General features: G+C 38.4%; 1 protein-coding gene across 3 annotated transcripts; it reads left to right on the top strand.

Moving 5' to 3' along the window:
• Positions 1 to 858: 858 nt before the first annotated feature.
• On the top strand, positions 859 to 11,274 carry rp9 (RP9 pre-mRNA splicing factor). Of its 3 annotated transcripts, none has more exons than XM_015357551.2 (6): positions 859 to 1,113; positions 1,463 to 1,493; positions 1,824 to 1,953; positions 5,029 to 5,120; positions 5,896 to 5,957; positions 7,378 to 11,274. In XM_015357551.2, exons 1-6 carry the CDS (start codon positions 968 to 970, stop codon positions 7,751 to 7,753), a joined length of 837 nt encoding a protein of 278 aa, XP_015213037.1. In that variant the 5' UTR covers positions 859 to 967; the 3' UTR covers positions 7,754 to 11,274. The 3 variants fall into 3 exon arrangements, with proteins under 3 accessions (XP_015213037.1, XP_006635842.1, XP_069051187.1); XM_006635779.3 differs by having other exon boundaries at positions 7,442 to 7,738; XM_069195086.1 differs by lacking the exon at positions 5,896 to 5,957 and having other exon boundaries at positions 7,442 to 11,274.
• The last annotated feature ends 266 nt before the right edge of the window (positions 11,275 to 11,540 follow it).

Genomic DNA, 11,540 nt, shown 5'->3' with positions numbered 1-11,540 from the left:
CTTAAAACTAATCACTATACAGTACAGTATATGCATAAACAATACATTTAAGGCTTCAAATATTCTGCTCTCCTTTTCTGTTTCTACAAATGTTCATCTTTAAAATATATCTGCTTTATCACACTTATATTAAATTAAATATTAAATTTTTCAACTGAAGCCTGCTTGGATACTGCCTGACATGTTTTTTCTCTTATTTTTAAATAATTATTAAGGTCTGTGGTTGCCAGGCTGCACATAATGCAGCAATTTTGTGGCTGAAAGCAGAAAAGGCCCTTTCAAGCCCTGGAATAGTACTACAGCTGAATAAAAGTTCCTAACAGGAAGTCAAGATGAATAAATAGAAGTTACTAAGAGGTTGTCAATTTGACAGCAACAAAATGCTCTCAAGAAACTACTCTGAGCAAGAAATATTTACTAATTTGACAGAGGTTAAGGCATCATCAGAAGCCACTGTGGCAAAGCAATTATAATAGAAGTCTAAGAGTTTTGACAGCAGTAAAACACATCAGATTGTGGTTCTTCATCTACCATTTCCCGACTCTATTAAAGTAATTATATTAAGAATTCCGATGTACGTGTACATATGGCAATAAACTACTCTTCTCTCTCTATTCATGTTTTGGTATGCCTCAAACAATGCGCCCCTCTTTTGATAATGCTGCTGAGTAATAAACGGTGATCAGTGGATATTACACGATGACATACTGTACGTGATCTTTTATAAAGGAAGCTCAAGAGCTGAATTTGAGATTTCACTTGTACTGATTAGAGTTCCCTGTGTGCAGTTCTTCTTGTCCTACAGAGGGCGCTTGATTTCATCCGGAAAGTCAACAGAACAGGAAGTATAGTGTTTCCTTGCGAGTCTCCTTTAGTTACCGTAGAGTGCAGCGTGGTTTCGTGGAGCTTATTATGAGCAATTTCTAGTACTGTAAATGTAAGATCGGCTTCGGTGAAGTTTATTATAATGTCCAAAAGAAAGCGATCCAGAGATGAAGACAGTGAAGTGCATCAGAGACTGAAAGAGGAAACAAAACATCTGGAGAAATACACGAAAAAGAAAACGAAAGAGCACAACCAAGAAGTCAAAAAACTGAAACATGTTGAGACTTTGTAAGCTCACACGTTGCGCTTTTCAATCGCTTGCAAAAAATACAACCGAGACAGCCAAGATCTGCATACAGTCGTGTTAATGATGCAAGATTTTAGAAACACACAATGTGCAATGTCAATTTTGTATTCGATCATAAACATATATTACAGTACGTGATACATTGTCTGTGCACTGGAGCTCAGCTTTTATTTGTATGACATACATATTGAAAACTGTAATACTTTTACTAATATGTTTAAGAGCTTTTATATATAGTGTTTGGATGTGTGTCGTCAGAGTAGGTGACGGTAATAACTTGAATACACTGAAACTGCAATTATCAACTGTTTTTGTTGTACTTTTTTACAGTTATGAGAAACCCCCTCCTGGGCTGATCAAGGTTGGTAGTCCAGTTATAAAAAGTAGCTCTGCATACTGTTCACAATGTATCCTTATTGATGGTGGCACCATTCATGAGAATACCCCATAGTAATGTCACCCTTTCTTCCTGCTCCGGCCCATGTTAATGGATTTAAACATATTCTGTATGAATTGCATGACGATGGAGCACTGATTAAAGTTTTTTTTCCAATAGAAAACAAAGGCACTTCCATATGCACGTCTCTATTGAATTTAAGGTGAAGGCGCATAGTCAGTATGGCTTTTCTTAGCTCGTCAGTTTTTTTTAAATTCTATTCATATCGAAACATATTGAAGAGTGGTTTTGTAGGAGGAGGAAGACAAGCCCGAGGACTGTATTCCTGATGCTCCTGGGAATGAAGATGCTCGGGACTTCCTGGCCCACGCACCTACCAGGGGACTCTGGATGCCTCTTGGAAGAGAGGTGAAAGTCATGCAGTGTGAGTAGAAGCAAAACGAGCCACTGGTAGACCTAGTGAGCAAAATCAGGTCTCTAAACATAGAGGCTCTGTGGGTATATCTGGATGCAGGGGTGGAGCACCGGTCCATTGAAATCTAGGTTTATGTGGAACTGCTATAATCAGACTATAATGTTAGTGAATATAGCATTATCTTCTCCAGAGATACAAAGAAGAAGGCAATGCAGCCTGAATATAACAAATATTCAACTAATGTGCAAGTGTTGGGAAAGAACAATGTTTTAATAATAGTAATAATTGCTTACACTTATATAGCACTCTTCTGGACACTCCACTTAAAGTGCTTTACAGGTAATGGGGATCCCCTCCACCATCACCAATGTGCAGCCCCACCTGGATGATGCGATGGCCGCCATAGTGCTCCAGAACACTCACCACACATCAGCTATCAGTGGGGAGGAAAGCAGAGTAATGAAGCCAGTTCATAGATGGGGCATATTAGGAGGCCATGATTGGTAGGGGCCAATGGGAAATTTGGCCTGGACGCCAGGGTTACACCCCTACTCTTTTCGAGAAACACCCTGGGATTTTTAATGACCACAGAGAGTCAGGACCTCAGTTTTACATCTCATCCGAAAGACGGTGCCTGTTTACAGTATAGTGTCCCCGTCACTATACTGGGGCATTAGGACCCACATAGACCACAGGGTGAGAGCCCCCTGCTGGCCCCACTAACACCTCCTCCAGTAGCAACCTTAGTTTTTCCCAGGAGGTCTCTCATCCAGGTACTGACCAGGCTCGCACCTGCTGAGCTTCAGTGGGTTGCCCATTGTGAGTTGCAGGGTGATATGGCTGCTGGTTTTAATACTCCTATTACTACTACTACTACTACTAATAATAACAACAACTGCAACTATAAAATATGTAACAATAAGATATGTGATACCTTTCCAAACTCAAGGATGCTGTACATAATGTACATAAAGTACAATAACACCAAACAATATAAGCTGTAAGACAGACAAGAATAGGCCTTAATTAAAAGGTGAGTTTTACGTTTTTGTCAGGACATCTGTAGCTTTGCGTTTTCCCTCCTGGGAAGATCATCGGATGGACAATTTACAAATGGCAACTGTATTTTCCTTCTTGACTATACACTCATCCAAACATAGGTGTATTTTTACAAGTGTGTATCACTGGTACTTAAGCAGTGAGTGTACCCATTTATCTCTGGACAGTTTTGTTTTTTTGGTCTTGGTGTAGGCTGTCCTTAAATACTTGCTGTCACCAGTCCTTTAACACACCAGACAGAGAGATGTCTCACTCTGGTTGTCTGGGTGTTATGATGATGTGCATAGATGTTTTGGTTTAGAGTCGCTTTTACCTGGCTACTCTAGTAAAAGCTAGGGGCTTGTAAAGTGGCTATTCAGTCACTTTACAAACCTGTTACAGGCACAGTAGGTTTCTCTCAGTCACGGTGCGGTGGCTCTGTGGTTAAGGAGCTGCGCCTGTGGCTGGAAGGTTGCTGGTTTGGATCCCGTGGCCAGCAGAGAAATCCTACTCTGAGCAAGGCCTTAACCCCAGCTGCTCCAGGGGCGCCGTATAAATGGCTGACCCCGCGCTCTGACCCCAAGCTTCTCTCTCCCTGTCTGTGTGTCTCGTGGAGAGCAAGCTGGGGTATGTAAAAAGACAAATTCCTAAGGCAAGAAATTGTATTTTTGGAAACATGCCCCTAGCATCCAAGAATAGACAGGAAGGTTTAAACAAGATGCTTCCTCACCACATAACACATCTGTTTACTCCTGTATTAATTGTATTCTAATAAGCTTTAAGCAGTACATTCTCTTATTTCAAACAAACAATGGCATTCATTATTTTTCTAATGACTTTTTTCCACACAGTATGGTGGTATGCATGAAGTTCATCTCAAGTGCCTGCTTCTTGTTTTTTGGGGAACTAGAAAGCTCTTTTATTTAATGCAGAATTCTTAAATGTTTTAGTTTGATCTTTTGGATTTCTGAAGTAGCTGGTTATATGGTTTTTGCCTTTAATGTGCATTTGTAACATTCTTCCAGGAGATGTTGGGCAAAGCGACGACAGTTTGTGGCAGGGGCACACACTTGGCTAAACAAGCTAAAAATGTGCTTTCCTGTTGTAAAACATCATAGCATACGCCCTGATAAAATGAATGATAAGCAGAACACTAAAGCTATTATACTGATTGTGAATTCCCAAGACATTAGAATGGAGTGATGATCCTTCATCCTTTATCAATTGGACATAGTTGTGCCAGAAAAGACTACACTATCAAAAATAAATGGGTTTGCTTCTGCATTTGAAAACTTGTACTTTTTTATTGGACAGCTTTAGGTGAGCATTACTGTGGCTTCTGTCATCACAGAAATGCTTTTTTTTCTTTATCTTTCAACACAGTTCAGCACATCTCTGCAATTGTGGACATCCTAGCTGGCACTGTTGTAGTGAACAGGGCTATAAAACACCTCCCACGACCACTTAATTAAAAGTTAAACGTTATGCAACATGATTTGAAAGTGAAATTTATATGATGACATTGTGCTGACTTCATTTCTAGTCTGACTTAAATAGATGCTGTATGTCCTTTTGGCATTGTGGAGGTGTTTGTTCATGAGGTACAGTAGCTCATCACTATAGGAATAGCATTTGTACATTCCAAAAATCTGTTGTATAAAGACTGTCAGGATAGTTTTTTGTAATTGGGTCTGTGCAGGTTATGGTTTTTCCTTCTGGTGCTGTGTCCTGGAATTCTGGAAATACAGTGTCAGTGATTAGTTAAAACATGCTGTGTTTTTTTTTAATGTTTGACATTTGTAGGTGTTCCACGTGTTTGCATAATAAATGTACTTACCAAATGTAGACCATGATCCTTTAGTTAAAGGTGCATGAAAAGCATTTTGGTGAAGAAGACGATGTAAAACTAGAAATTTATGCCAACCAGCTCCATAGGCCTTTCAGTAAATAATAAATGAAATTGATCCTTTGATGTGCTTTCGAATGTTTTCTGTTTTCTTTTACTTAACGGCTGTGGTGATTAATACTGTGTTCTTGCTTCCATAGGTTGGAGATGCAAACGTTACGGTCACAGGACAGGAGATAAGGAATGTCCATTTTTTATCAAAGGCAATCAAAAGCTGGAGCAGTTCAGAGTTGTAAGTCTCATTTAACTTTTTTTTTCTGGTTGCGCCGTTCAAATGTGTATTATCCAGTTTAACCGTCTTGCTTTATAAACCCTCTCTCGGCTCTACTTTGTTTCGTGAAATGAGTCTTTGCTTGCTGCTTGCGATATTGGTGATTGCTGGCCGTGTTTTGTTTCAAGAATTGAAGCATTAACTTTGATGACCAGCATGAATCTTCTGGACCAACAAGAATCTCTTGTCTTTGTTTATCTATTTTCTTTTATTCCAATCCAGTGCATCCTAAATATCTGAATACTCCTTCATCATTTACATTCTATGCATGAACTTTCTGAACTTCCATTGCACTTCAGATTCACTTCTGTGCTTTTCCCAGTTTTTAGAGATTTGATTTGATTCTTACCTGCAGCTATTTTGTTTTACTTCTAAGATTGCTACTACTACTCTTGCTGTTTATTCCTTAATGTGACTCAAGAATTGCTCTTTTCTACTCTTTTTTTCTTAATTTCATATTTCCATATTTATATATTTAATCTAATTTATCTGTTAAGCCTTAACAAATGTATTTTGGGGGGTATTTTCGTATTTGGAACTGTTAATGCAAAGAGGGTTAGGCAATTGAAATGATTTGAGGAATCATTTACATCATACATGAATCAAAGGTGACCTTTAATGGGATTTCCTTGAGACAGAGTTTAATCCTAAAATAGGTCTGCCCCAGGGAGCAAAGATATGACTAGATTTTCTAATTAATCTGACAAAAAATAAAGGCTTTTTTTAAATCTTTCAGGCACATGAAGACCCAATGTATGACCTAATTAGAGAAAACAGACGTCATGAAAAGGAAATGAGGTATCAGGTTTTATTCTGGCAGTATTTTGTGTTTATAGCACATATGCACCACTTTGTCCTTTTTATTTAGGATAAAGAGAGAAGAGTTCCCCGCAAACATGTTTACATTGGTTTGCAAGGTAAATATAAGAAAACTGGTAATAAAACAATTACCATGCCATTTTGCTAGTCTGTGCATGCTATGAATTTTAACCTTGCAAGGATATAGGTTGTCTGCAATTTGTTCCCCTTCATAACTGTGTGGGTTTAATAATTTAAAAATATAATGGGCTTGGGATGTGAGTGGCTTATTTGGCTTTGTTTGGAGTCCATATAATGGCTTAATTGCCTGACTTCATGCAGAATCTGAAGCCACCATCAGCACTGTAACAGAATCGGTTTCCTCAGAGAGACAGCAGAAACAGTTATGGTTCCTTGAGCCTCAGCACTTTCCGTGCTCAGTGAATGACTGTTACATGATACCTCAAGTATATAACCAAGAAGGAAGAAGAAAGGGAAAAAATACAGATTATCTCGTGATTACTATGGGGCACTGTGCAAAGCATACAGTACAGTATGTGGGAAAGGAAAACCTAATGAGGTTTAATGGGATGACAGGAAACAACATGGTCCCAGTAGAGGGTGTTGAAAAAGCAAGTATTTTGTACTTCATGGAACATTTTATTTATTGATAAGTGGCGTTTTGTTATTCTTTGGGAACAATATTGAAAGTCTTTACAAGGGTTTTCTCGGTACATTAATTAATACCATGATTTCACAAAACTGATGATGAAACTAAGGATTTCAAATAAATGAAACGGATTTCATTACCGAGCGCATAGTGTTCATTGCTATTTTATATTTTATGTATTATTGATGGCTCACTGTGTCATAATTTATCTTCAGACAGATTTACAGTCAGAGTTCAGGCATTTAGAAGAGCACTCTCATTTCTTTTGAAGTATAGATTATGCTTTTAAGAATGTGCTCATCTTCAAGTCAGTTGAAGTAAGACAGTTGGGATTTGGAACAGTTTTGCCCTACTTTTTAGAATCGGCAGAAAACCAGCGTTCATCTTGGCCACTTGAAAACACTTAACTTTGGTTGGCTCCTAAGAACTCCCATATGTTATATTCCCAGTGGCAATGTGGAGATGCCATTGAAAACTGAAAGTGTTGTTATTGTGTTCTTTTTGCCACTGTTCCTTTTAGTTGGAAAAATAAAAATACTTTTTTTGTTTTACTAACTTTTTATTACAATACTAACAGCCTTATTACAGAGAAAACCCTAACTGTTATGTAGTTTAACTAGTTGAAGCGTTTTTGATATTCTTCAACACTGAGGTAGACAACGAATTAAGTGTCGTCCATTTTTCTCTTAAGTGTGTGTGGTTCCATGTCACCGTTTGCTTTTGAAAACGCCGCTGTTTCTCATTGCATAGCCTGGACCACCACTGCTGCTGTGCCCCCCGCCTCACTGTTGACCCCTGTGACCTCTGTTTCCAGGATACAGCAGCTCCAGCAGCTGCTGGAAGACACGACCTCCGACTCGGAGAGCAGCAGTTCCACCTCCTCACACTCCGACGGGGGCAAGAAGAAGAAGAGGAAAGGGGACAAGAAGAGGAAGAAGGAGAAGAAAAAGAAGAAGAGGAAAAGAAAGCACAAGTCCGCGCGATTGAGCAATGGTTCTGGATCGGACTGAGAGCTGAGACAGCTCTAAAAAAAGAAAATGAAAGCCTGGATCTCGAGGCTTGTGCTTCTGGGATCTTTCAGCTCTCCCTCAGAAGAAATGAAGCTGAAAGCATCTCTCTTGACTGACGCTATGCCTGTCTGTTCCAGCGGTGTCATCGGAGCACACTGAGGCGTTGAAGCTCTTTGTTCTTTATTCTCCACTGTCACAGTCAGTGAGTAATGCATGGATTTTCAGCTTTTTATTTGTCAAGGGTGACAGGATAATCAGCCATTTTCGTGGAAGGAGACACTGCAGCTCTAGATACAGGACAGGATTCCAGCAGTCAGGTTGTGTTTGAGCTCAGTTCTCTTAAGTTCTATCCCTTATTGCGCCACTGGCCATTAGCCAGGTGGTAAAACAAATACACAATGATGGGTTAAAAATGGGCTATCCCTGCAGAAACGACTGGGTGCCATTCCTGTGGTTCTTTGTGATGAAGGGATGGGTTTCGTTGTGAATATCTCAGTCAACAGCAGAGCCCTGTCCATAATGCTGCCTCTCATCTGAGTCTGTGGACTCTGCAGGAATCCGAAATATGTGAGGGGAAGGCTGTGATTATCAGCACAACCAGGTAGTTAGCGACGCACCATTGAGGTATTTAATAAAGAGCTCTTGACGGCATGTAAATATCCATCCATGCATTGCCAGAAAGCTGCTTATTTCTGTTAGCGGTTGTGGAGTCAGTCCCAGGAAACGGGGTGCAAGGTGGGACGATAGTCTGGATGGAATCCCAGGGTGCATGCAAACAATGTAGGGACACCAATTAACCCACCCAGTGTGTCTTTGAAAGATGGGAGAAGACTGGAGAAACGCCACGTCTTACTGAGGAGAACCGCTAAACTCAACACGGAAAAGGCTGGAGTTGAACACAGGACCCAAACGCTGTGCTTTAAATAAAAGTGCACTCAAAGTGGCAACCAAAAGCTGTAAGGCAAAGTTATAACCATGATGTCAATGTGCCACCCAACATGTAAATAATGTAAAATAAATCATATTCAGAAAAGATACTGAGGTAAGTTCTTTCTATAATTAATTAAAAAATAGAATTTAAATTAGGCTTAATCATTTTATTTAAAATGTATGTTTTCATAAATTTATTGACGTACTGTTTCTCTGTTGGAGAGTAAATTTTACCAGGTGCAACAGCCATACAGTTTTAATCATGGAAATTTTTTTTTTTCCTAAGTCACCGAAACCTTTAAAGATTTTTAACCATCTTTTGGCCACGTTAGGACATTTCCTATCTGATGCAAAGTAGACATGACCTCTACTCTTTGAAATATTTTGTTATATAAGTTACCATATGGCTCACACAAGAAAACAATACTTTGGAATCATATTTCCAAATGTATGGGGAGTTTAGGCACCATATTACCATATAATACCTCAGTAGATATTATTACTGTCGTATTTGAAAATTAGCATAGAAGTATTATGTGCTCAGGTGAAGTCGAATGCCAAATTGAATAAAAAATCCCAAACCAGAATAATATTGCACATGAAAACAATCATGTGATCCAACTTAATACTTGTGTCTAAGGATAAGACATTAACCTCGACAAACTGTTCAGAGGTGCTGTGTGAGAGGGTTTTGTTGAGTTTTAGAATGAAAACAAAAATTCCCTTTGATGTTATTATGTAATTTTAAGATCCTTTCTGAGAGCTGGAGTTTAACTGCAGTTTTAAGAATGCATATTTCAGTTATATTTTCTCATAAGTAATAAGCCGCAGATACCACATCAAAGAACATTTGCTGGACTCCACCCAAAATGAGATAAAGTCTATTTATAAATGCCTAGCATTGAAGAAAAAGAAGTTGATGCTGTTAGATTTTTGTGTGAGTGCTATAGAGATTTTCTTTGTGTGACATTTTGTTGAAAAAAAAAGGAAATTCAGATTGCGTTAAGAATTGAAAGGTTTAATTTATCAGTTTTAAATGTACTTTGTAGTTAATTTGCAGGTAGAGGAACCTCTCTTGTCACTTTGTTATTCCATTGCCAAGGTTTCTATTTTGCCTATGTTTTCAAAAGCGTATGGTAAATATCTGCTGTTTGAAGGGCACCGTTTTGAACTTGTTCTTTTACCACACATATGAATCCTTTAACACAATGCTTGTTCTAAATATTCAAAGGGATCTGTTGATCTCCCACGTTAGGGTGGGAGTCAGAAGGCTGTTAATGGAATTCATTCATGTTTTCAGAAAGAAGAAGAAACAGGTTTTCACTGTTCAGGAAACATTTTTGAAAAATACTGAGAGCTGTGTCAGTTTGTTTTGCTTTGAGTGTTCACTTAAAGGGGATTTTTTCTTCTAAGACACATCAGAATTCAGAGGCATAATTGTACATTGTGCTGGCATGCCAACTGTGCTATGTTTTCAAGAAACTCTTGACCTATGAGTACTCCCATCACTTACTGAGTCAGGTATTACAGTGAGGAACACATTGCTCAATGAATCACCATTTGTTTTTCTACAGTATTCACTCAAAACACAATGTCCACCAGATGTGTTGATTTTTTTTTTAATCTATTTTCTTTATTAAGAAAGCTGGTGTGTAGCAACTAGGGAAAAAAGACATTTCTGTAGAAATGTTTCTAAGTGGTGTCCATAGAACTGAAGTCTCAGCAAAACGATGGATGTAAAATAACCACAAGATAATAACTGTGAGAAAAACCACAGTATTTCTCTTTGGATAAGATATCAGCATTTCATTTTTAGTGACAAGGTACCTCAGAGTATTCATAGAATTCCGATAGCAGCTTGTGATTTTTCCTGTTGGAAATATACATGCATCCTAGTATTTCTTATCCACTGTTGCAATTCAAATGCCTGAATTTTAGAAAAAATAGGTCTTGCGATCTCTGTATGAAAAAGGATAGTCAATAACAAAAGAAACGTTTTGAAAGAACAGCCTTTTTATGAAATTGATTTCAAGTGTTCTCATTGCTATGAGAGGACCTTATCCTCTGTGGCACAGCGTGGTGGTGTAGTAGATAACTTTCCTGCCTCACAACACTGGGGCCCCAGGTTCAATGCCTGACCTGGGGTGCCATCTGTGTGGAGTTTGTATGTTCTCCCAGTGTTTGCATGGATTTTCTCCAAATGCTCTGGTTTCCTAGCACAGTCCAGAGACCTACTAGTAAGTTAACTGGCTTCCAGGGAAAATGACCCTGGTTTGTGTGTGTGTCTGTGTCTGTGACAGATGTTATAATTGTTGATAAAATTATGAAACATTCAGTGATAAATATGCTACTTAGGAAGTATTATATGTGTGTCTTATCCATATAAGAAGAAAAGGCCATTTTTAGTGCTGGTATGACTAAAGGCACTGAGATTCATAGAATTTCTGGGGAACTAGGAATGACATGAACGACTACAGTACCTGTACAGTTAACTTCTCATTTGAAAACATAGCCAGTGACAAGGATTTTGGACTGTTGGTTCAAATCCTGCTTGAGGTTTTGGAACATTCTTGGTTGCTAACGTATTGATTGAGGTTCTGGGGTCTGGGTGCTGCTTTTGTAAATGGCAGCTCTCCAGGATGAAACTGTAAAGGATAATTTGTTCTCAAATGACTCACCTGGTTAAATAAAGAATTTGAAAAACTGGTGCTTGTCTGTTAGGATTTTTCTTTTCTGAGGGCAGTTCCATTACGACCTCTTTTGAGGAGTTTTTTTAACAATGTCCATTCAAATGTTTTTCTATTAATATTCTGAGGCCATTTTATTTTACTTATGGTCAACATATCCTAAAATGGTAATAAACTTTAAATTTATAAGGAGATACAAAAATGCAATAACAGACAAATTACTGGATAATTAATTTGTATTAATTTTTGTAGAATCAAACTGTATTTGAACTTTACATTTTTTTTC

Source organism: Lepisosteus oculatus, chromosome 10 (assembly GCF_040954835.1).
Source record: "Lepisosteus oculatus isolate fLepOcu1 chromosome 10, fLepOcu1.hap2, whole genome shotgun sequence".
Classification (NCBI taxonomy): domain Eukaryota; kingdom Metazoa; phylum Chordata; class Actinopteri; order Semionotiformes; family Lepisosteidae; genus Lepisosteus; species Lepisosteus oculatus.
Note: the sequence above shows the minus strand (reverse complement) of the source record. Positions and strands in the feature narration are given on the sequence as shown.

Bases quoted from the DNA above. Each gene is read 5' to 3' on its own strand.
- rp9 (XM_015357551.2), top strand. From the start codon at position 968: ATGTCCAAAAGAAAGCGATCCAGAGATGAAGACAGTGAAGTGCATCAG. The intron at 1,114-1,462 runs GTAAGCTCACAC...ACTTTTTTACAG, and splicing joins CTGAAACATGTTGAGACTTT to TTATGAGAAACCCCCTCCTG. The intron at 5,958-7,377 runs GTATCAGGTTTT...CTCATTGCATAG, and splicing joins CGTCATGAAAAGGAAATGAG to CCTGGACCACCACTGCTGCT.